The 25,827-nt window shown below is 44.4% G+C and overlaps 1 protein-coding gene across 1 annotated transcript; it reads right to left on the minus strand.

Moving 5' to 3' along the window:
* Window positions 1–1,129: 1,129 nt before the first annotated feature.
* Window positions 1,130–25,549, minus strand: LOC117748410 (protein jagged-1a-like). Its single transcript, XM_034558164.1, has 26 exons — window positions 25,222–25,549; window positions 23,167–23,451; window positions 17,445–17,502; window positions 13,779–14,036; window positions 13,124–13,184; window positions 12,416–12,546; window positions 12,213–12,332; window positions 11,821–11,934; window positions 11,618–11,731; window positions 10,806–10,919; window positions 10,383–10,429; window positions 8,666–8,839; window positions 8,121–8,271; window positions 7,772–7,936; window positions 7,486–7,599; window positions 6,690–6,803; window positions 6,474–6,587; window positions 6,243–6,359; window positions 5,129–5,156; window positions 4,191–4,276; window positions 3,987–4,100; window positions 3,655–3,764; window positions 3,116–3,223; window positions 2,869–3,018; window positions 2,405–2,555; window positions 1,130–2,039 (listed from the first exon to the last, which is right to left on the minus strand). Exons 1-26 carry the CDS (start codon window positions 25,294–25,296, stop codon window positions 1,495–1,497), a joined length of 3,618 nt encoding a protein of 1,205 aa, XP_034414055.1. The 5' UTR covers window positions 25,297–25,549; the 3' UTR covers window positions 1,130–1,494.
* Window positions 25,550–25,827: the final 278 nt, after the last annotated feature.

Raw genomic sequence — 25,827 nt, forward strand, 5'->3', positions numbered from 1 at the left:
CTAAAATGTCATGAAAAGGTTGCGTGTCAAAAAAGGTCAATGCATGTCCTGGAAAAAAATTAAAAAGCTGTTGTATACTATATTATAAAATATCACAAAAACACTATTTTCTCAACAAAAGGTCATAGTAAAATATATCCTAAAAAAATGCTAACAGAGTGTCTTAAAAAGTTGTCACAATAAAACATTATATAATAGGTCACAAAGTAGTATATCATGAAAAAGCCACAATATAATATGTCAAAAGTAACTTTTCTAAAGTCAGTGTTTCCAGAAATGTCTTGAATAAGTTTAGTTTGTCATTAAAGTCCTAAAAAGTTCCCAAAAGTATTGTTTGCCATTACTCATAAAAAACTACATTATTGGTCCTATAAAACTCATAGTAAGTCCATAAAATAAATGTCAATAAAGTAATAAAATGTTACAATAGTTGAGCATCGTTATTTGGTTCTTTGAGATAATTCACAATACCGCATATTTAAAAATATATAACCCCCCCCCCCCCCAAAAAAAGAGAACAATTCATTGTTGCCGTAACAAAACAGACTTTTATTTCTTAAGGTCCCATAAAAAAAAAAAAAAAGTGAAAATGTACGAGAAAAAAACAAAAACATTTTATTTATTCTCCCTTCAAAAAAAAAAAAGAAAAAAAAAGGGTCTAAAATCAAAACGTGGTTTCACAGCCCGACTTGGTCTTCAACAACGTGTCACGGTGTTTCTCGTTCAGGAACGTCCTCCACGGGCACCTCGAAGATCAAAGTTCTTCATTCTTATTTAAAGAAAAACTAAAAAGCTGCATCCCTTGAAGAATTCATTTTCAGTAGCAAAAGCAAAACGTCTGCCACCATGTTGGTTTGTCTCTACCCCCCCACCACCTCCCCCCCCCTTCACCCCCCAAACAAAATGACATAAAACTATTCTTCAAGAGCACTTTTGGCGTTAAAAATCTATAAAAATAAATCCATCAAAAGGTTTACAAACCTTTGACTTGGAACTCATAAATTAAAACAAAAAAAGGAAATATCTTGAGGCTCTTGACGATTAAGTTAATAAATCAAATATACACACACACACACACACACACACAATGATTAATTAAAAAATATTTACATATCTATACAGAAACATTCTACGTGGACAATTCTTCATATTGACTCAAGCCCCGCCCCCCTCCCTCCCTCCAACCACAAAAAAACAACAACAACAAAATAAATATTTTTTTCTCCCAAATTGGCGACGGCAGACGTTCGAACACAAAAACTTATTCTGGAAAACAAAAGATACTTTTTTTTTTCCCCGTAGCGCGTCGAGTCTTTATTGCTCGTGCACGTGCTTCGCGCACGTTCCGTCCTTCACGAAAGATGTCCACGAAAATCGGAGAACCAGCCAACCGCGGGGTGGATCGTTCGGACTGGCGTCATAAATAAAAACATCCCCCAAAAAAAAATAATAAAGACAAATAACCAACAGTCGTCTCACTCGGAGCCCCGGTGGTTATACGATGTACTCCATCCTGTTGACACTCTGCGACTGCAGCTGCCGGTTGTCCCGTTTGCTAGTCCGGTGTGGGGGGGGGCGGTCCTCCCAGTCCACCAGCGAGTACGCCGGCGCCGCCCGGGGGAACCGCGCCTTCTGCAGCCGCTTGTCCATCTCGTCGTCCTCCGATTGGCTCCCGGCGTCCGACTTCCTGATCTTGGCGTTGACGGCGTTCTTGTCGTCGCAGAGGAGGTGGTGGTGGAGGAGGAGGTGGTGGTGGTTGTGTGGGTGGTGGTGGTTGGGCGTGTTTTTCACGATGGGGTTCTTGATGTGGTTGAGCTGCTCGCGGGCGGTGCTGACGCTGTTGTGGAGGGCGTTGTTGTCCTCGGCAACCGGCGCAAAAGACGCCGAATCCTCCGCCGCCGCCGCCGCCTGCGCGCTGACCCCCGCGCGGGCGCTCCGCTTCCTCCTCCGCCTCCTCGCGAACCACAGCAGCATCGAGGCGATCGCCAACGCCCAGACGACGAGCACCGCGGAAACCAGGAGGGGCACGAGGTGGTCAGCTGGACGGAAGAGACAACAACGTCAACGCCTTTGAGTCACTTTTAGGAGTAAAGTAAGATGGCTTCATCTTCAAGATTAATTACGCCTAGCTTAGCACAAAGACTGGAAGCTGCTAGCCTAGCCTCCCTTTTTTAAATTTTTTTTTAAGTCATCCATTCCGACCCAAAAACATGCGGATGCAGTTTGACCAATTAAACGGAGGTCGGATTCCTGGAGTTTTTTGTCCCACCGCATCACATTCGGCGAGTCGATTCGGCATCGCTCGGGCTAAGTGAGGAACCGCGGTAGATGGAGCGAGATTTTATAATCATTTTTCTCAAGAATCAGATTTGGCGCTCTTCTCTCTCCGTTTTTGGTGGCTCACCGTCGGGGCCGCGGCTCGGCCTCCTCTGGATCCGGACCTCTGCGATGGCGCCGATGACGGTGCTGTTGGCGCTCCGCTTGGCGACCAGCTCCATGATCCGGTCCGTGACCTCCTTCACGAAGGTCAGACCTCTCCGCCGGTCCTCCGTCGACTGGCGTGAAATCAACAGGGGGGGGGGGGGGGGGGGGGGGGACTCCGTTACGGTTTTTTATCTGTGACGTTCCGGTCTAAATAAAAGCTGACGCTGGCTCCCTCTAATGCAACGCAATGAAGTCATGAAAGCTTTTCCATTCCCAAGAAGGAGGAAAACATTTTTTATTATCTGGCTCCAGCGGTTTGAACCAGTCAAACTCATTTTAACCGGCGACTTTATCTCCTTTTTCCATTTTAATAAAATCACAAACTTTTCTTTTTTTTTTTGTGTTAAAACGTCAGTGGAGGAAGATTTGATTTTTTGGACTCACGATGGCGACGTGGATCTCCTTGCTGGCGCTGAGCGACGGCTCGCAGGTCACGGAGGAGGAGGAGGAGGAGGAGGAGGAGGAGGAGGAGGAGAGGTTCTTGCCGACGTAGAGGCCCCTGAGCTCGCGGCACACCTGCTCCACCGTCACGCCCTGCAACGCCACATCGATATGAAAACGTGTTCTACTCGTGGATCAAAAACTAAATGTGGAGGAGGAGGACGGAGGAAACCCCCCCCTCCCAACTCACCATCGCCATGATGTCCTTGTTGAAGGTGAAGGTGACGTTGGCGCAGCTGCTCTCCGAGTGACACCTGGATGTGGGCGGGGCCCGGTGGGCGGGGCTAATGCACTGCGCCTTTAAGAGAAAAAGCACATTGTTTTAAAAATGGATCCGCCTCCACCAATCCTGCAATAATGGAGGACACTTTGACTACTTGTTGTACTTTATGAGTATTTAAAATATGCCTGCATCCATTAAGCCAATCGCATCGCCGCCACCTTCAGCTAAGGTTCAAACTTAATCCAGCACGCTTTTGCCCAACTAAATAAAACTGGGTCCAGCGTGGACGGCAACAATATTACATCAAGAATCAAAAACTACTAAGAATTAACGCACTGCAATAAAATCTTCAGATTTAGTGTATAAAAAAATCTAAATGATACATGCAGATTGTCTTATATAAATCAAATGAGGAACAAATGGAGCTTGCAGGAAGAAGAAGAAGAAGAAGAAGAAGAAGAAGAAGAAGTAAACATATGTCATAACTCATAAAGCCCCGGTTGTACCTTGGTGCAGACGATCCTCCCGTTGTGACAGCGGCACGCGTTGCAGCCTTCGTCCCACCGGCTTCCGTCCAGAGCCACGAGCCCCCCGACCACACAGGGCCGCCCCGACGCTGCAGCACAAAGACTCATTATTACCCCCCCCTCGTCCTCGATTTGATTCATACGTCAGGTATATCTATAAATAATAAACGTGCGGAATAATGCGAACGTCTCCGCTTTGTAACACGACGTGCTGGTGCCAATTACCAATTTATTAGAATAAGTAGTCGCGGTTCCGTTAACGGTTAACCGTTGTCCCGACGCTCGGTACACACAGTGTTTGTGGGCGTTACCTTCCTGGCAGCGGGCGCCGGTTCTCCCCGGCGGGCAGGCGCAGCGGAAAGCGTTGATTTCGTCCTCGCAGGTGGAGCCGAAGGAGCAGGGCAACGACTGGCAATCGTCGATGTCTAGAAACGAGACGAGAGCGACCGTTATTGATATGGAGGGATGGAGAGAAGGTCAAAAAGGTCAAAAAGGTCAAAAAGGTCAACACTCACTGATCCTGCAGTCCGGGCCGGCGAACCCCGCAGCGCATTCACACCGATACCAGTTGTCTCCGTCCACACAGGTGCCGCTGTTGTAACTGCAGGACAGAGAGGATGTTTTGGGTTTTTGGGGGTTTTTAGGGGAAATTACAATTATTTTGAGATTTTAAAACTTTGGATCGGAACAAAAAAAAAAAAAAAAAAATGTATATAATCTTTTTGTGTTTTTTTTTTTTAAAGATCTTACAGCAGTGTTATGCCATAAAGTCAAAAAAACCTTAGTATAGTATTGTTTGCAAACATATATAAAAAAAAAAAAATTAAAGCCATAGAAGAGTATACTTTTAAAATATGCCATAAAAAGTAATATAACAGTATTATATAAGAATAAATATAAGCTGTCATAGTCTAGGATGCCATAAAACTGAAAAAAAGTGATAATTAAAAAAAGGAAGGTAGATATAGTCGGTCATAAAGAATGACGTAAGAATGTCATCGTATTGTTCGTCATAAAAAGTAAAAAGTAGTAGTTTAGTACGTATCTTTTTTTTTTAAGTCAGTATGTCTTAAAGTCACAGTATGTTAAAAAAGTAATTAAATAATGATATAATGTCATAATATATGGCATAAAATATCAAAAAAAGGAAACGCCAAAGTAAAAGTATGTCATGAAAAAAAAATAATTATGTAATCGTATAGTACCCCATATAAGTGCCATAACACAGAATGACATAAAACCATAAAAATGTCACGAGTTGTAAAAAAAATAAAGATCATAAAACATGTATGTTGCGTAACGAGCTCACAGGAAAGTATGCCGTAAAAAATAAAATCCTAAAAGTATAGTATGTCATAAAAAAAGTCATGAAAGAAGTCATGAAAGAAGTCATGAAAGAAGTCACTGGTATGAATGAAAATGAATAAATAAATACAAAGTAACATGAACTCACCAGGGATGAGGACGGCAGTCGTTGGCATCTGGACAAGAAAGAAAGAAAATATTAAATATCTGAACACACGAGCAGTGAAGCTGACGGGGCGGCAACTTCTCTCTCTCCACGACAACTTCTCTCTACGGCAACTTCTCTCTCTCTACGGCAACTTCTCTCTACGACAACTTCTCTCTCTCTACAACAACTTCTCTCTCTCTCTCTACGACAACTTCTCTCTCTCTCTCTCTCTCTCTCTCTCTACGACAACGTCTCTCTCTCTCTCTACGACAACTTCTCTCTCTCTACAACAACTTCTCTCTCTCTCTCTACGACAATGTCTCTCTCTCTCTACGACAACTTCTCTCTCTCTCTCTCTCTCTCTCTCTCTCTACGACAACGTCTCTCTCTCTCTCTCTACGACAACTTCTCTCTCTCTACGACAACTTCTCTCTCTCTCTACGACAACTTCTCTCTCTCTCTCTCTCTCTCTCTCTCTCTACGACAACTTCTCTCTCAACTTAACTTCTTGACAACTTCTCTCTACGACAACTTTTCTCTCTCTACGACAACTTCTCTCTCTCTCTCTCTCTCTCTCTACGACAACTTCTCTCTCTCTCTACGACAACTTCTCTCTCTCTCTCTCTCTACGACAACGTCTCTCTCTCTCTACGACAACTTCTCTCTCTCTCTCTCTCTCTCTCTCTCTCTACGACAACGTCTCTCTCTCTCTCTACGACAACTTCTCTCTCTCTACGACAACTTCTCTCTCTCTCTCTCTCTACGACAACTTCTCTCTCTCTCTCTCTCTACGACAACTTCTCTCTCTCTCTCCACAACAACTTCTCTCTCTCCACGACAACTTCTCTCTCTCTCCACAACAACTTCTCTCTACGACAACTTCTCTCTCAACTTAACAACTTCTCTCTCAACTTAACAACTTCTCTCTCTCCACGACAACTTCTCTCTCTCTCTCCACGACAACTTCTCTCTCTCTACAACTTCTCTCTCAACTTAACAACTTCTCGACAACTTTTGTTAGCACATTAACGCCATTCTCCCGTGTCCGTTTGAATTATTAAAATGTGACCTCCCGTCCTACGTCAAGCGGCCCGGTCGGTGTGCAGTGACTCACTGTGGCTGCAGGTGGCGCCCTCCCAGCCCTCCTTGCAGAGGCAGCTGAACGAGCCTCCGGCCACCAAGCAGGTTCCTCCGTTCTCACAGGGACTCGGCACACAGCTGCTGCTCTTCGCTGCGGACACAAAATAAATTAAATAAAAATTCGGCTGTTCAGACGTTTTTTTCTTTCTTTTTCGCCGACACTTTGAAAAATAAAATAAAAAGATAAAAATGGCGCCGCGCTGACCGATGTTGCAGGTGGCGCCCTCCCAGCCAGCGGCACACAGACACTTGAAGGCGTCTCCTTCGTCGTAGCAGGTTCCTCCGCTGTTGCAGGTCGCCTCGTCGCACTGGCTCTCTCCTGGGAATAAAAAATAAATAAAATACATGAATCAGAAGATTTGACCAACATCTGGAACAACGGGCTTCGCACAACGCAGTTTATTAAAAATGTGTTTCTCACTCGAGTGGCAGGTCTTGCCCTTCCAGCCGTTGTTGCACTCGCAGCGGAAATCGTTGATGAGGTCTCGACAGACGCCGCGGTTACGACAAGGGGCGGAGCTACAGTCGTCGATGTCTACGCGACAAACAAAACAAAAAAAACATCCGTGAGACATCCAGCACGTCCGCTACAGCTGCGAGGATCGCGAGGGAGGAAGAGGAGGATGAGGAAGGAAGAGGCAGGAAGAGGATGATGAGGGAGGAAGAGGAGGACGAGTGAGGCAGAGGAGGATGAGGGATGAAGAGGAGGATGAGGAAGGAAGGAAGAGGAGGACGAGTGAGGCAGAGGATGACGGGGGAGGAAGAGGAGGGAGGACAAGGGAGGCAGATGAGGGAGGAAGAGGAGGATGAGGGAGGAAGATGAGGACGAGTGAGGCAGATGAGGGAGGAAGGAAGAGGAGGATGAGGAAGGAAGAGGAGGACGAGTGAGGCAGAGGATGACGGGGAGGAAGAGGAGGAGGAGGGAGGACAAGGGAGGCAGATGAGGGAGGAAGAGGAGGACGAGTGAGGCAGATGAGGGAGGAAGGAAGAGGAGGATGAGGAAGGAAGAGGAGGACGAGTGAGGCAGAGGATGACGGGGTAGGAAGAGGAGTAGGAGGGAGGAAGAGGATGATGAGGGAGGAAGAGGGAGGCAGAGGAGGACGGGGGAGGAAGAGGAAGGAAGAGGAGGACGACGAGGAAGAGGAACAGAAGGAGGAGGGAGGAACAGGAGGAAGAGGAAGAGGAGGAAAAGGATGAGGAGGAGGAAGAGGACTCACTGTTCTGGCAGGTCGGTCCGTCCCAGCCGACGGTGCAGATGCACTGATACCGACTGACTTTATCGATGCAGGTTCCTCCATTCAGACAGGGGGCGCTCTCGCAGTCGTTGATGTCTGACGGGAAGAGAAATAATAGGCAATCATATATTTAGTTTGTATAAAACCCTGAAGTTAAAAAAAAATAAAAAATAAAAAACAGCTAAATTGGGAAAAATTGTTATTGCGAGAGGGAATAAAACTGACATTAAAGAAGCAGAAACTGGCTAATCTGTATTCCTGTACTCACTCTCGTGGCAGTACGTCCCGGTGAAACCTTCATCGCACTCGCAGCTGAACTGTCCGCCGGCCTGACTCAGACACCGCCCGTGGGGTCCACACACGCTGGACGAAATCAAACGCACCCCGCCCGGCGTGCTGTTGGACGCCACCGCCACCGTGCAGCTGTCAATCACTGGGAGGGGGTTGTATGTTAAATATTAGTTAGCGTAGCTTAGTAAAAATGTATCGCTGGTTGCAGGTCGGATCCATCAAATACATTTATTAATGGACACTTGCACATGTTCAACCGACTGTATGGACTAAAAGATTCTCTATATTATTAATTAATTGGATAAAAATATAATAAACGAGTGTACCTTTGCAGGGCGTCGTGCGGCAGTGGTCCCTCAGGCGCGAGCAGTTCCTGCCCTCGAAGTCGTCGGGACATTTGCAGACGTATTCCGCCGCCAGGTTGAAACACTGGCCGCCGTTTTGACACGGACTGTGGAGGCAGTAATCGATATCCAGCTGTGGACAGAGGCGACAATTCAGCATCCAACGGGGAGATAAACTTCCTAGAATACATTTTAATAATGTTTTAGATAGTCAAGTCAGGCATTTGGGAGGAAGAACCCCTCGCCAAAACAAACTTGTTTGTTGGGTTTTCTTGAAACGGCCCGAATTCTGATTCATATTTGACTTTTCATACTTTTTGTATTACTTGATATAGCTTTGTTTGTGCTGACGTTAGCTACCAAGTCTTTATAAACAATATATATCGATTTGTTCATTTTCAAATTTCAGACATTGATCAATTAAAGAATTGAAAGAAAAGTTGTATCTTGTGAACAAAAACGGGTCCGTTTGTAGAAGTAAAACTACACTTCCTGTTTCCGTTAACCGTATCTTAGCAACGGCCCACCTGACAGCGACTTCCAGAGAAACCGGGGGGACACAGGCAGTGGAAGCCGTTGACCGCGTCGTGGCAACGGCCGCCGTTGAGGCACGGCCCGCCGGCGCACTCGTCCACGTCTTTCTCGCAGTGTTCGCCGGCGAAACCCGGAGCGCACGCGCATCGGTAACCGTTCACCAGGTCCTGAAAGAGAAAAAATGTTCCGTTCACTATATTTATAAAATTATATATTTTACGTTTACGTACAGCCCACATCAGCAGCTAAAGTTTTGAAAAGTACCTTTCCACAAGCATTAACTCGCTAGCTAACGCTAGTTTACAGACCACATGGCACAATTCTCACCGTTAGCTTCTCACTCCAAACTCTTCACTATATTTATAAAATTATATATTTTACGTTTACAAATCGCGCACCAGTTTTTAAGAGAATGTGTTTTGTATTTCTTATATGTCAGTTAACCAGCAGATAGTAGCTTAAAGCAAAGTTTATAACTTGTTAACACCGTGTGCTAGTTTTTGCAAGCTAGCTGTGACCATCTACCATGAGGGGTGTCGCTTAACGGAATACACTATTAAAGAGATTTAATGAGCATATTTATTAATTCGCAATTGTACAACACTTCTTTTATGAATTAGTTCACTTTAACTTGACGCACAGCCCACATCAGCAGCTAAAGCTTTCAAAGTTTCCACGAGCGCTAACTCGCTAGCTAACGCTAGTTTACAAACCACATGGCACAATTCTCACCGTTAGCTTCTCGCTCCAAACTCTTCACTATATTTATAAAATTATATATTTTACGTTTACAAATCGCGCACCAGTTTTTAAGAGAATGTGTTTTGTATTTCTTATATGTCAGTTAACCAGCAGATAGTAGCTTAAAGCAAAGTTTATAACTTGTTAACACCGTGTGCTAGTTTTTGCAAGTTAGCTGTGACCATCTACCATGAGGGGTGTCGCTTAACGGAATACACTATTAAAGAGATTTAATGAACATATTTATTAATTCGCAATTGTACAACACTTCTTTTATGAATTAGTTCACTTTAACTTGACGCACAGCCCACATCAGCAGCTAAAGCTTTCAAAGTTTCCACGAGCGCTAACTCGCTAGCTAACGCTAGTTTACAAACCACATGGCACAATTCTCACCGTTAGCTTCTAGCTCGACAGCATGTTCAGGGAATTCAGAAGAACACTTCTACTTTTATTTATCAAATTAATATTTTACTTTTTAAAAACCTGCACACATATATTTCAGATTTAGTTCCACCATCTGGAAAAAAATAATAATAATAACTCGGCTATTTTCAGTTAAAAATCTGATTGCGTGACCCTGATCCGTCAATCAAACTGGGCTGTGTATGTCGCCCGCGACTGCTGATGTAATGCAATCGGGCTGCGGGCAGTAAACAATAAACCATTGTGTGAGATGAAGAATGGCAAAAAGAAGAGCAATCAGCGTTTTGAAAAGAACGAGGAAAGACTGTTTATCTTCTGTTGGGAAGCGAGAAAGTTTGGGGAAATCCGATCCGCTGTTGTCATGGACACAAGCACACAAGTACAAATACACACAGGGCACTGTCTCTGTCCTACATGCATGGCTCAGCATTCGTGGTGTGTGTGTGTGTGTGTGTGTGTGTGTGTGTGTGTGTGTGTGTGTGTGTGTGTGTGTGTGTGTGTGTGTGTGTTGCAGCGAGAAAAGGAAGGAGTGTGAAAGCTCACCTTGCACGTCGCTCCGTTTTGACACTGACCTCGACAGTCGTTGATATCTGCAGAAAAAAAAAAATTCTAGTTTTTTAAAATGCCGCAGACAGTTTTCCTGCAGATAAATCGGTTTTGATTCATCCGACTTCTACTTCTCTCTCTTCCCGTCTTATTTTTCTAGATTTTAATCGTCAACAAAGCACAGATTTATTAAACCTCGTCCGTCTCGAACAAAATGTTTGGTGTTTTATTTATTTAATCTCTTGGTCTCGTTGAAGAAACTATTATTACATAATTTCACCGATCACTTGATCAAAACTAAAAGTTTCTTCCCCAAATAAAGATTATCGTTATCGCTGCCGGTGGTCTCATCTCCTCCTCCTCCTCGCCCTACACCCGTGACGGTTACTGTTGCCGTGCCGACGGGAGCGTCCCACTCACTGGTGTCGCAGTTCGGGCTCGTCCAGCCCGGGACGCACTCGCAGAAGTATCCTCCGATCAGATTTCGGCAGGAGTTGGCGTTGGCGCACGGGCTGTCGTCACACTCGTTGGCGTCTGGAACCGAAACGGAGTAAACCGATTAGGAGGCAGAAAGCAGGAGTTTACAGATGATTTTAGATTATTAGCTTCTTTGTTCAACGTTATATAACTTTCAAACAATTTTTTAAATAGTTTGTCTGCCATTTCTATATCTCGTAAAGCACTTTGTAACCTTCGTTTTTGGGAAAAGTGCCATATAAATAAAAGCAAATTGCTTTTATTATTTGGCCTATCCTTTAAATGCCACAGCGGCTTCTTTTCGGTTAAAAGTTATTTTAGCGCCATTAGCTTTCATTGCTTAACAAGTCAATGAACAACCGAGGCAGCGGAGGTCAAAGGTCGGCAGGAGGGTGAGTCACTCATTTGGAGTCTGGCCTTCAGCAGGAAGAAGGACTGAGCGCGGTGGACTTCCAAACACGCCACAGTTGAAAGGTTGAGGAGCACGCGGCTGCTGGTCGGCGGGAGGATTAGCGCTGCGGCGGCGGTCCGGGGCGCTAATCCTCCAAACCACGACCACTCCTCCTCAAGATCCTCCTGGTGAGAAGGTTTTTTTTTTTTAAAAAACCATCAGGAGTCTCAGAAAAAGAATGGAGCTCCCAAACCCGCTGGACGGAAAAAACGCCCCCGAGGAACCGGATCGAACAGTCTCACACCTCAAATGTAAAAATACAACAAAAAAAGAGCTCTGGTTCTGAGTTAAAAGGGGGACCGACCGAGGAGGCAGGTCTTTCCGGTCCACTCAGGCGGGCAAGTGCACTGGAACCCGTTCTCCATGTTCTGGCAGCTCCCGCCGTGCCTGCAGGGGTTCCCCAGACACTCGTCCACATCTGAGAAGGGAGAGAAAGTCCCGTTCGTGAGGCTTCAGCGGAGGTTCAAAGGGGGTGGGGGGGGTCTGATGAGCGGTGAGGGGTCTTACCGTCGGAGCAGGAGGGTCCGGTCCACCCGGGGGCGCAGCGACACTCGAAACCCTGACTGGTCTCCACACAGCTTCCTCCGCCCAGACAGGGGCTGGACAGACAGGCGTGGTCCGCTGGAGACGGACGGAGACATGAATCCAGTCAGATCGGTGGCGAATAACATAAATATTAAGTCATTCTTCAGGGCTTTAACATTAAATTAATTTAAATAAATTCGAGATGTACCGCGTGAAAAAGAGAAGCGTTGTTAATCCTAATAAAAACTCTTTATTTTGTCACATTCACGTCATTTAAAAAAAAATCGTAAACACGAGGTTCTGATAACGCCTCGCCATAGTGCCTTGCTTTTCGGCACAAGGGGGGGGAATTGAACCGCCGGACTCTCTCTCACCTCGATGACAGTTGACCCCCGAGAAGCCGTCGGGGCAGGAGCAGTGGTACTTGTCTGGTCCCGTGTTGCTGCAGGTTCCTCTGTTCAGACACGGCTGCAGCGTCGCGCACGTGTTCAGATCTGCAGCGCGGAACGTTCATATTCAATGCTCAATACACAACATACACGTGTGTGTGTGTGTGTGTGTGTGTGTGTGTGTGTACCTTTGTCACACAACTGCCCTCCATAGTTGGTGTCGCAGAGACACTGCCAGGGCTCCACACAGCTGCCGTGAACACAGCCGGGATGAGGGATACACTGGTCACAGTACTCCCCCTGCCAGCCGTACAGACACCTGAGACACACACACACACACACAATTATAAGTTGTTTTTTTAATAATAAGTCAGAGTACATTGTCTGCAGCCCTCATGTTCACGTATGTGCATTATAATATGGTGTTAGTATTAATTGAATTTTTTTAAATTATTATTTACGTCCAGATTTTTTTACTATGTTTTCTGTAAGTTTACATCTTATCAATTCTGACCTAATTTTTGATAAAACTGCCTTTAGATATACACATATTGTAAAAGTGCATACAATTGGAAGACATTACAGGTAAATTGGGTAAAAGACTAATTACGAATCACCATGAAACTTCCCCAGTTGATTACTTGCATCAAGACTAATTATTTTCATTATCTAAATTCTAACTTTTTCCACGGATAGATAAAATGGTAAAATAAACACCTAAATGTGTATTTTTGGAAACACCTTAAAATAAAATATACATTTATCATGAATGAAATAAATAAAATCAACTCGCGAAGATCATCTTTTATGGTCACTATCAAACACAGACGACAGGTGCTGTGTATGTGCGTGTGTGTGTGTGTGTGTGTGTGTGTGTGTGTGCACCGGTGTCTCACTTGCACTCTCCGGGACCTTTACAGGATCCGTGTTCTGTGCTGCAGCCCTGCCTGCAGATCGCTGCAAAGAAAAGAACATGGGCAAATGCGTTTCATGGAAAGTCTCCGTTTTTTTTCCACGAGCACTTGAACGCACCAGCGGGAAGGCTTCCCCGAGCCTCTAAGCTGCATCAACTCTCCCAGACAGTTTCAAATTCTATTTTTATCGACGGTCATATGAGATCAATACGCTCTGATAACATTTGGAAAGCCAGATGTGTGTATTTAGATTTTACTTTATTCATCCCCAGGGGGCAATTTTTTTATTAAAAAAATAAATAAATATCAAATGAAATAGAAAGGACATATTACATTTAAGAGTTTAAATAATAAAAGGAAATGAAAATGTAAAAAAATAAAATAATAAAGTGTATACAGTGTCTCTAAAGTATAAAGTGACAGTATTTAACATAAATGTAACAGTATTTAACATAAATGTAACAGTATTTAACATAAATGTAACAGTATTTAACATAAATGCAGGAAAACAAATCCCTGCCTTGAAGGAAGGAGAATAGAAAACTGCTCCGACATGATTTATAACATCATATTTAAAAAGGAAAAAAAAGGACTAAAACAGTCCACATGAGTCATTAAAACCCTCAAGAGAACTCACCGGTGTTGCAGTCCGGCCCGGCCCAGCCCTCCAGGCACGTCTTGTTGCCGTTGTGGTCGCACTCGTAGTGGCCGAAGAAGTCGTCTCGCGGGCGGCAGAACTTGTTGCAGCCGAAGCCGTAGTAGTGCTCGTCGCAGCTGAGGCGGACCTGGAAGTGGAACTGGGCCACGGGGCCGTTGTGCTTCAGGTTCTGCCACTGACGGCTGGGGTTGATCATCCCCGAGTGGACGGCCTTCTCGATCAGCGCCCCGCCGACGCCTGCACACACAAAACGGTTCGCGATCCGTCAGACGGAGAGACTGTATATAGGAAGTGGACGTGGTCACTGTGACCCTGCTTTATGGTCTGTATGGAGCGTCATTCACTAGATGAACATCACGCTGTATTGAAGAAGACTTGAAACTAGAGATTGAGACCAAAAACTCATGTTTACAATGTTTACTGAGGGAATAAATCAAGAGTAGTCATTTATATAGACTTCTATACAACCAGAGGAGTCGCCCCCTGGTGGTCAGGAGAGAGAATGCAGCTTTAACACATGAAGCATAGACTTCTATACAACCAGAGGAGTCACCCCCTGGTGGTCAAGAGAGAGAATGCAGTTTTAACACATGAAGCATAGACTTCTATACAACCAGAGGAGTCGCCCCCTGGTGGTCAGGAGAGAGAATGCATCTTTAACACATGAAGCATAGACTTCTATACAACCAGAGGAGTCACCCCTTGGTGGTCAGGAGAGAGAATGCAGCTTTAACACATGAAGCATAGACTTCTATACAACCAGAGGAGTCGCCCCCTGGTGGTCAGGAGAGAGAATGAGGCACTTCTGTGTAGACTTCACTTTTCAGAACCAGAGGTTGCTGACTGGTTTAAAAAAATAAAAAAGAAGTAAACTTCCACCTGCAAAAACGCATCACTGAGGGGCTTTTGTTGTGAAAGAACTGCAGGCACACAACAAGCGTTTGAGTTTGCTTAAAATGCTAACTTATTGCTACATACGGACTGCTCTGATTGGTGCAGCTTTACACGTCCGCATGCAGCTTGACAAGAGAATGTCGACAGCTATAATTGCAATAACAACATTCTGCAAAGATAAGGCAGTGAAGGACATACTCTTCTCATAAAGCGACATTTTCAAAACGGCCTGTTTATTATCATATAAGATGAAGAAAACCAGCGAATACTGACACTCGATTAATAAAAAAACGATTAATAACGACAGATGATAAGTGTTTGAGCAGCTGGACAAACACGGTAACGGCACGCTGCTGCTTCTGGGAGGACGGTGGTGGTTGTAGCTGCAGGGGGAGGCGGGCGGCTGTGATATTCCAGAGGGTTTGTGAATGCTGAGCTGCTCTGTGGTATTTCACCAGCGGGGTGGAAAGCGTGGTCGGGCCGAGGTGACGGCGTCCGCTCAAACAACGACGGACAACTGGACTTTCTGAAAGAGCCGAGGAGAGACTCCAGAAACCTTCGGAGCGGGTGACACCGTGGGCCTGGAAGCAAACTGTGACACTTCACATCACGATGGGGGAATAAAAAAAAAAAATGTAAAAAAGGGGGGGCCGAAAATGGCACGGAGGTAGCAGATTTGAGAAATAGTTACCCTTTAAAAAAAAATAAAAATAGGGTTCGCTCCCTCCAGAATATTTGAGCAAATATTCAAAACTTGCACTTTATTGATGAATACCGGCCGAGAGCTGCAGCTGCAACCTGTGGATAAGTTTGTGTGTACAAAGACTACTTAAGCGAAACTTTAGCAGTGTGGTTGTCCTAATATTTTATGAAAAATTTATTATTTGATTGATGCGATTTGCTGGTTTGTTTTCAGTCTTCTTTTTTTTAAAGTCTGTCGTTATTTTATTGTTTTTATTTGCTGCTTGTGTGAAACTTTTACGCCGCCATCTTGACCAGGACCCCTTAGTAAAAAAAATTGTTAAATTAATAAATGAAATAAAAACCTTAATTCCAGCCGCTGAGAGACGTATTAACTGTAAATTCGTAGAGCGCATTGCAAAAGAAAAAAAAGGCGGTCATCCATTAAACTAGTTAAACACTTTGAACATTGAAGCTGCATTTAATAATTTCTCAGCGACTCGGTGGCGGCAGAACGCCATGTAATCACAACAGAGACCTTTTAAAGCTGCTTTCTTTCTGTTTAAATTGCATAATTCCTTAGGAGAACGATAATCTCTCTTTTTAGCTCCGTTTTTGGTCTCCTCCGGGAAAAATCTGCGTTTCTTTAAGCTGCTAAATGCGTCACTATTTTCACTAGCTGTGTGTCGGAAGCAGGTCGTGTTTAGAGGGTTCCTGCTGCACGGTGACCGAGCGATGCCGGTGGTCATTAAGGGCCACGAGTCGGAGGCACTTAGCGCGTTGATGCTAAACTCAGAGGGTCAATATTTGTTCCGTCCTCATTTGGTTTCGTTTGCACGATGAAGGTTTCTGAACCAAAAAAAACACAAAAAAAAAAACACACAACAACATCCGAGTATCCTCGTGAAAAACACAACAAAAAAACCCAGTATTTTCTTTGTGCAAATACTTTGAGACAATATTGTCGGGTTGACTGCAAAAAAAAACATTTTGAACAATGAGATTGTTAATAAATAATGAGTAATGAGGATATAAAGACTAAGCGGGTAAAACCAACTAATAGAACAGTCTGTTCAGAGGATTACATCAGTCGACTGTAAAGTGGCCTTTGTAAACCAGGAAAATATTACGAAATCCAAAACGATAAAGTCTCTTGTCAAGATGTTGATGAATATGAATACATTTCCCAGCCCGAATAGTATCCATCGGTTGTGTTCGACCCAACGAACAGACTGCTCATTTGTGGTTCCACTTTCGGAGTAAAAACTGTCTGCAGTGAAGCCCACCTGGGCCGAGGTCAGCCGACTTCACACCGGGCCTATAATGGCTCCCTGAGGGACGCCAAATACAGCACCGAGCCAACACTCTCGCTCCGACCGCTGAGTGATAAACAGACGCTCGAACCAACGTTGCCAGCTTCGCTCTCTCCTCACACACTCGTTACAACCAGTTTCCTGAATGGGACTTATCCAGGGCATGTAAACACCTCCACAGGCTGTAGTTAGAGAGGTGGGGGGGGGGGGGGGGGGGGGGGGGGGGGGGGGGGGGGGGGGGGGGGGGGGGGGGGGGGGGGGGGGGGGGGGGGGGGGGGGTTAGCTCTGCATTATTTGTATATTATATTATAATTATTTTTATTATAATAATAATAATAATATATATATATATATATATATATATATATATATATATATATATAATAAATAATAATATATTGAATAATAAATTATATAATTTATGAATTTATAATATATATTTAAATATATAAAATTAAATATATTATTTATTTTCATAATTCAGAGTGGATGATGAAACATTTGGAAATGCAAATACATTTAATTCCTTTTTTTTTTTTTTTTACAGATTTTGACTTTTCTAAAGAAATGAAGTGTTTCTTTCAGCGTTTGAACAAACGAACTGAAGCAGATGTGCAGTCGGTTAGTTTTCACACATTTTGGATTCGAAGACCTGAGCAGCGCATAGCTCTAAAAAGGTCAAAGGTCGTGTTCATGTCAGGGAAGAAACCGAGAGGAGTGATGCACAATGAAGAATAATGATGAAGAGGATACTCACTGCCGGAGGTCGAGTCGTTGTTGAAGTCCAAGGCTTCCACGATCAACGTGTACGACCTCTGCACACAAAGACGGAGAGAAAAAACAAAAATCAAATCAGCTTCTAAAATGTACTTATTGTATAAGACTAAAACAGTGTAATGTCATAAAATGATGTAATATGTCCAACACCAGCAGAAAACAGTGAAGCTGGATATTATCTCTAAATGGCTTGAATAAAAAAAAATAGAGAATTTGATACGATTCTTGAAAACTGAATACATCATAAATCCCAATATTAAACAAATATAGAACACTTTATGGTGCCCTTCAATTCATTTGTATATGCATCTATTAATTGTGAACATCTCACTGCAGCACACACACACACAAACACGTTGGGCGACTCAACTTTATAAAGCAAATTAGGTCTTTGATGAGAAACACTGGAAAAAAGAATTCACTGAAGCCTCTAAATAGAGTAGAGTGTGTGTGTGTGTGTGTGTGTGTGTGAGTGTCCCATTATTTGGAATTTACTTTGAAACCCTTTGTCTCTCTTAAGGACACCGTCGCTCTCACTGCTATCGAATGACAGACGGACCAGAGCCTGCCAGAGAGAGAGAGAGTGTGTGTGTGCGTGTATGTACGTGTGTGTGTACGTGTGTGTGTGTGTGTGCGCGCTTTGAGGCCTCTCCAACATTCACACCATCCAAATTTGGAGCTCGACGTCAACAAGACTCCAAAATAAGAGCGGAGGAACCACAAAGACTGCCGAGTGTGCGTTTGTGGGCTCTTTGATGAGACTTTGTGGAGTTTTAAATATCTGGACAACATTCGTGTCTGGTCCTCATTTCAAGACTCGAGTTTTAGGAAAATGTATATATTATTATTAGTCACATTTTATTACTATTACTGCTTTTATTACCATTTTCATTCCATTATATCGACTGCGGCTTTTATTATTAGCAGTCATAATCTTTCCTTTATTATTCTTCCCTTATTGGTCCTACTACTGTTCTCCAAAAAGGGTAGAACATTTTAGATTTTGGGCTATAAAAATGAATTTAACTGAACAGAACAGTGTTTAGCTTTCACCGTTTATATTAAAAAAAAAAAAAAAAAAAAAAAAAAAAAAATTTAATCTCATGTTAAAAGCTGCAATAACAACGGATTTCAGCGTCTCTCGTAACAACCCGAATTCCACAAACTCCAGTATGCCGGTTTCTTCCAGGCCATTTTCTCTTCTTTTTTTTTTTCCCCTGAGAGGAGCTGGAACCAAATTCCCAGTCACTACAAACCAGTGACTCCCGACCGACCGACGTCGGTTTAGCGTGACGAGCCACAAACACTTGAAACACCACAAACCCGGTGACTCGATGGCCCCCGGTCTGTTGCGTCATATCGAAGTCTTTGATATATACTGTGTGTGTGTACATATATATATTGTTTTTTTTTAAACTGGCTTTAAATAAACCTCGGTGGTCCCGCGTCGCCTCCCGTCCACATTTGTCAAACCCTGCTGACGTTGGCGTGGATCCACAGCAGCTAGACAAACTCTCGCCCACCGTGCGTCCACGTCGTTTACAGATTAGCGGTCTGTGATGTCGGAGGTTACCGAGCGCTCGGAGCAGCCGACGGGATTATTGGACCATAATGAGCCGTAACAAAACCAGACACGTGGGGATTTGTTCCCCCCCCCCCCCCCCCCCGTGTTCTCCAGCGCCTCTGAAGATGGAAATTACCCTCAAGACGGATAAGAGAGAAAGAAAGAAAAGCATGACATTTGGCTTCAATCTCTGTTTACAGCCGCGTGCAGCTGGACTCAACCAGATGTTCCTGCAGACGGATTCTCACACACACACACACACACACACACACACACACACACCACACACACACACACACACCACACACACACACACACACACACACACACACACACACACACACACACACACACACACACACACACACACACACACACACACACACACACACACACACACACACACACACACACACACACACACACACACACACACACACACACACACACACACACACACACACACACACACACACACACACACACACACACACACACACACACACACACACACACCTCGTGACTTGCAACTATAAAATGTAATGAATTTAAATGTTGTTGTAGTTTGGACCCGCTAGGCTTCCGTCTACTAAAAATGTGTCTGAGCTTTTCACCCAAGACGATGACTCGGCATGTTCTGCAGCAGGTATGAGAATGCAAATTGGATTCCTCCAAGCAAAGACCGGAATTAAAAATATGCAATTAAGTCAAACTCGGCGGTTCAGTTTGAGCGTGTCGAGAATACGTAATTTTCAACTAAATACCTCATCGTTTTTTATTTTTTTTCCCGACGAGTTGCCAATTGTGGCAGCTGGAAAATTAACAAGAATTGCTTCAACAAAAGAAAAACACAAAACTGCAATAAAAAAAATAAAAAAATTCCCGATTGCTCGTCAGCGGTTCCACACAGAGTGGAGTTCTCCAGTGAACCGCACAGCTGTCAACCCCCCCCCGACGCCACATAACCGTCTCTAATGCAGCACCGAGCTAACGGGCCGGAGCCGTGACCTGAAAGAAAAAGGACGCCTCCCGAACCCTGCGGGGAAAAAAAAAAAAAAAATGAAAAAAAAGTGTTTGCCCACCGAACGCAGTGGGTGGCACCCGAAAGCAGCCAATTAGATTTGGAGGATGATTCAACCTGCCAACAGGTTTTTAGACGCTGACGCAACTAACGATTATCGTCATGAAACCTGATCACACATATTATCCGTGATTCAACGCTTTCCCAGAACCCAACGTGACATCTTCCAAGTTTCTGTCCAACCAAACAACAATAAAAACTTGTTTTTTTTGTTGTTTTTTTAAATCGCTATCGTGACGCCACCCATTGGATATTTGGAATATGTAGGAGTGATGTAGAGACGTATACGTCAATCACAGTAAGCATGCTCCTCTTTATGGTCTGTTTGACTCAAAATACGACCCTCATTTTGTAAATGAACATCACGCTGTATTAAATAAAGACTTGAAACTAGAGATTGAGACCATAAACTCATGTTTACTGAGGGAATAAATCGAGAAGTAGAGTTGTATAGACTTCTATACAACCAGAGGGGTCGCCCCCTGCTGGTCAGGAGAGAGAATGCAGCTTTAACACATGAAGCATAGACTTCTATACAACCAGAGGAGTCGCCCCCTGGTGGTCAGTAGAGAGAATGCAGCTTTAACACATGAAGCATAGACTTCTATACAACCAGACAAGTCGCCCCCTGCTGGTCAGGAGACAGAATGCAGCTTTAACACATGAAGCATAGACTTCTATACAACCAGACAAGTCGCCCCCTGCTGGTCAGGAGAGAGAATGCAGCTTTAACACATGAAGCATAGACTTCTATACAACCAGAGGAGTCGCCCCCTGGTGGTCAGTAGAGCTGGTGATGTGTAAAATGTCAATATCTGGACCTGAATGCTTAGAAAACCCGACTAAATACTCATGTACGTTGGTCATCAGCTTTACTTTTTAAAGCACATATTAACTGACAAAGATCAAACTAGCACAGATCTATATGGTCATATGGGCACGACAGAGGAAAAGGAAGTGAGGGTGGAAGGGAGGGAAGGAAGGAAGGAAGGAAGGAAGGAAGGAAGGAAGGGATCGAGGAGTGACTGGACATGTCCATGTTTGGTGGACTCCTCTGAGCCAGGCTCAATATTTCACTGGGACAGTTAAGCCAAAGCTTAACCTTCTCCCTCTCCATGCTTCCTTCACTCTTTTCCTTTCTTTGTGTCCGTTACAACAACAACAACAACAACAACAACAACAACAGGACAGACACGTATTTTAGGTCGGCCCTTTAAGATGAAAACCTCTACATGTTGATACAAAGTGTCAAAATGAAGAAATCTGAAAGAGATCTGTAAAACAATGTAAATCTATTATTTAATTAGGTTTCATGACTCAATCTAATAAGTATTATTCTTATTATTCTAAGCAGAACGTCTGTTTTCAGTCTACCAGAAGAAAACATTCGGGCTGTTGGGCAACCAGTCATCCATCCAGATCGAGCTTGCATGGATGACTGGTTGTGTGTGCGTGTGTGTGTGTGTGTGTGTGTGTGTGTGTGTGTGTGTGTGTGTGTGTGGTCTGGTGAAGACAACATCATTTGTTCCAACACAGCAGGATTAACTACCGAACTGTGTCAGAGCAAAAATATCTCAACACCTTCTGGTCAGATTATCCTGAGACGGGCTGTGAATATTCATTTCCCCCCCCCCCCGCCCCCACAGCATTAAGCCCCGCCCCCCGACCTTCCCTCTAGCGCCACCCTCAGGACAAACTTCAGTGTTAGGATTGAATCCTGCATGAATTGTAAAGCGGGTGGAGTGAAATTAAGAATTTAATTTTGGGGTCCAGAGGTGATGCCGGTGAGTTGCTGAACCGCCTCCAGAACCGCCTCCACTACTACCGCCCCCCCCCCCCTCCCCAATCGTCCAACCCCACCGCTCAGCATTGTTGTCCCATAAGCCCCGGCTGCAGCCCCATTGTTCCCATAGTACTCATAGAAACCCAAGAAAGAAGCACAGAGAGAAAGAAAAAGCTGGGGAAACCGCATCAGAGAGGATGAGACACCGAAACAAACAACAAAAAAAAAAGGTGGAAAAATACCAAACGGCAGCATTGTGAACCATTTAAACTACCGAGAAAAGAAAGAAGAGGAGGAGGAGGAGGAAGAGGAGGAGGGTGGATGAACCAACGGTGGGGTCTCGGGTGAAATGCCGCAGGTTTGGCACGACTTGACACATCCCGAGCCGCCATCCCAGCTCCAATAAACACGACTGACGCACACAGAGAAGCTGTTTGGGGGTCGGTGCTGCCACTTTAGATTGTGTAGACAATAAATACCTTTTTTTTTTTTTTTTTTTTAAAAAAGCAAGGAGGCAACAACAGGAAAAAAAAAAAGCCTCGTCCTGCCCGACAACCACTTCACTTAACATGCCAGTTGCCAGGGTCAACAGCAGGAATGTCCCCGCAGCCAGCCGAGCAGAGCCGACCAAACAACGGCCCTTTATCCCGAGAGGTCAGGGGAGATAACTACCACAACAACGCATGAAAGAAAAAGAGAGAGAGAGAGAGAGAGAGAGAGAAAAGAAAGAAGAAGAAAACACTCGCCGGCCACGCCGGTGTCTTTTTCCACCCAGTTTGTCCTCATTTGTAGTTCCCGGGGACGGGAAAAACCTTCAGCCGGCGTCACAGGGATCTGGACTCAAAACCCAGACCGGGGGGGGACATATATATATATATATATATATATATATATATATATATATATATATATATATATATATTGTGTGGCTACATTACTCACTTATCAATAACGCCTGATTGGTAAGGAAGTTAAAAGTCTGTCTTAGATAACTTTTGTGGGGAGAAATCAACTCAAAATATTTGGGGTCAGATTGGAGACCAATTCATCCTGAATCCATGGAACAAGACGGTCAACTTTTAAAAAATATTTCCCCCCCCCCCCCCCTTCAGCTGAAGGTAAACTACAGTTCAGTTTTACTAATAAAAAGGGGACAACTACACCAGTCTGAGAACCTCGGACCACCGCCGGTGATTTTCACATCCTGATGTTGATTCAGTTCTGAACATCTGGCCAAAAAACCTCTCGGGACAAAAACCCGCTTTTGAACTCACCGGCCACGCGAAGCTGAACGGCAGCGCCATCCCGGCCTTGTCGCTCTCGGCGGCTCCGCGCAAAGAAAAGGTGTTCCCGCCGAGCACGGGCGTGGAGGCGCTGCCGAAGCTGCAGGGCCCGGCCGAGGACACCTTCAGCTGGTACTCCTTCAGGCACGCCCGGAAGTAGGTGTCGCATTCGTCCGCCGGGCCGCCGGCGTCGCAGCAGGCGCCGGTCTGCAGCTGCCCGTTCACGTTCTGCATCGACAGGATCTGGAGCTCGAAGTGTCCCGAGGCGGAAGAAACCTGCGGAAGGGAAGGAGAAGACGTTCACCATTAAGAAGACTCCTCTTGGTTCCTAGACCAGGAGCCTGAACCGGGTACAAGTTGGGCCAAATCAGGTCCAATTATCCTCAGAACCGGGTCGGACTGTCCTCTGGGCCCCGTTTGTGTTCATGTACACGTCGGGTTGAAGACAGATGTGTTCAACTTCAGGACACATTTTTTTGTACCTTGAAATAAAAACTTTTCAAACTTTCCCACAGAATTATATGAACGAGAGTTCAAAAGCAACATTTGATGATGGAGCCAGCGTCACAATTGAAGCGTCAGGATAAACACACTTTTAAAGCCCTAAGTTCAGGTCAAAATGCTAGATCCTCGATTTTCCCACAATGCAACTCAACAGCATCGATCGTTAGACTCCCCCCCCCCCCCCCCCCCCCCCATGCTTATTAAACGGTTTGTGACGCGGCCTCTCGGTCGTACATTTGTTGCCTTAAAGCCCCAAAGTGAAGTGACATCACTATGACGGCATCAGGGGGGGGGGAGATATTATTCTCATACTCGATAAAACTCCCCCAGCGACATAAGACTGTTAACGCAGGCCGAGTCGGTGGATTGGCCCTTTAAAAGTATATATATCTACATATCCATCTATATATGCATCTCTCAGTTGTTCATTTAAGCTATATGACCTCTTTTTTGGATACCAAAAAAAACTATTTGGTAGTTGGAAACTTCACGAAATGTGCACGTTTGAACAAACCATGAATCTGAAGAAAGAAGGCATGAAGCTGAAACTATTAATTGAATTAACAAGGTGACTGACGGGAACAATCTGTTATGAAGCAAAAGCCTCAAATGTTTTCCGACTCCAGCTTCTTAAAAAGTGAAAGTTGAAACTAACTCTAGAAAACCAGTGTGAAGGAGTTCAGCCTCCTGCAGGCCACTGAGCTCTGGGTACTTTTACTTCACCACCTCAGTGCTGCAGGATCTCATCGCAGACGGCCGACAGATGAGCTAAAGAATGATTCTCACGAAACGCAGACAAACATTGTCAATGCAAAAGACATCCAAAAGATTTCCACCGAAAACACCGTCCATGTGATCCAAAGCTGACCGAAGCCCAATGGAATGTATATCCTTATGGAGCAAAAGTCACATTAACATTTTTTTTTTTTTTTAAAAACACTTATTAATGCACACGACTGTAAATATGAAACAAACGGTCCTTTTTATTCCATAAAAGAACAACAACAACAAAAAAAAGTCTAATTTGAAGTTAAAACCCCTGATGGCAAGACATCATTTGGTTTGAAAAACATACATTTATTTATTTATTTACAAATCACTAAAAAGTCACTTATTCAAGAGTCAAATTACAATTAAGGGATTTAAAAATATATATTTTTAAATATTATTTAGGTGAATTAAAACAATCAAATTTTAAAAAAGGATTATGTTTGTTTTGCGCAAAATTAAATCACTCAAAACATGTAAAATATTTAGTAAATAATGGGTTTTTTTACCCAGGCACATGTCATCTTATAAAAACTAGGCCTATTAAAAACATTCAAAAATAAAAAGTTTAAACTTCTACGTGACACAAAACTTTTGTCAAACTGTATGTAAAGTAGCTGATTATCAAGACGTCACAATCATTTAAAATTTTTTTTTTTTTTTCTAAATGCTTCCCCCAGAACATAAAGACAAATATTTGCTACATGTTTTCGGACTCTTTGCCCCAAAAACTATTAAACAACACGGATACACATCAGCGGGAGTCCGGTGTACCTGCATGCGGGCGGAGAGCAGCAGGAGCTGCAGGCTGACGGGGAGGAGGAGCACGGAGCTCCGTGTGAGGGTCATGCCGGCGGTTAGCTGCTGCGGAGCGGCTGTCGGGGCTCAGGGGTAGTCGGTGCGACCCCTCCGCTCCGGGTGGGACATGCACAGCTTCTCTTCCCAGAAAAACCTCCACAAAGTCCGAACAGAAGAAAAAAAGGTCCCTTTCTAGCTCCTTCCTGCACGGGAACCTTTTGTCTGCTATTGTCCTGGTTCTTTTTCTTTTTTTGTGTTGTTTAATTTAATCACAGCTCGCGCACTGACCGACTCGAGAGCAGCTTGAAGCGCGGACAGCACTGTGCTAGAGAACCAGAGCAGGCTGGGTAATATCCCACCAGCGGGGGGGGCGGGGGCTCCATGACAGGCCACGCCCACTCGTGCATATTAAAAGGGGCGACGCGGTTTGTTTACAGTCAGTTTCACATGGAGGTGCAGAAGTGGCTTCACACACGGACGCCAAAAGAAAAAAGACCCCCCAAAAAAACTGACTCGAGAGGGGTTTTAACGTCTGAATGATAATTAATAGGTCCAGAAGAAGAAAGTAAGGTTTTTAAGGTA

The sequence above is a fragment of the Cyclopterus lumpus genome, chromosome 1 (assembly GCF_009769545.1).
Source record: "Cyclopterus lumpus isolate fCycLum1 chromosome 1, fCycLum1.pri, whole genome shotgun sequence".
In the NCBI taxonomy this organism is placed as follows: Eukaryota; Metazoa; Chordata; class Actinopteri; order Perciformes; family Cyclopteridae; genus Cyclopterus; species Cyclopterus lumpus.

Excerpts from the sequence above, each read along its gene's own strand:
- LOC117748410 (XM_034558164.1), bottom strand. The coding sequence starts at position 25,296 with ATGACCCTCACACGGAGCTCCGTGCTCCTCCTCCCCGTCAGCCTGCAG. Across the intron at positions 6,588-6,689 it reads GGGCAAGACCTGCCACTCGA|GAGAGAGCCAGTGCGACGAG; the intron begins GTGAGAAACACA and ends TTTTATTCCCAG. Across the intron at positions 3,019-3,115 it reads ACAAGGACATCATGGCGATG|GGCGTGACGGTGGAGCAGGT; the intron begins GTGAGTTGGGAG and ends GTGGCGTTGCAG.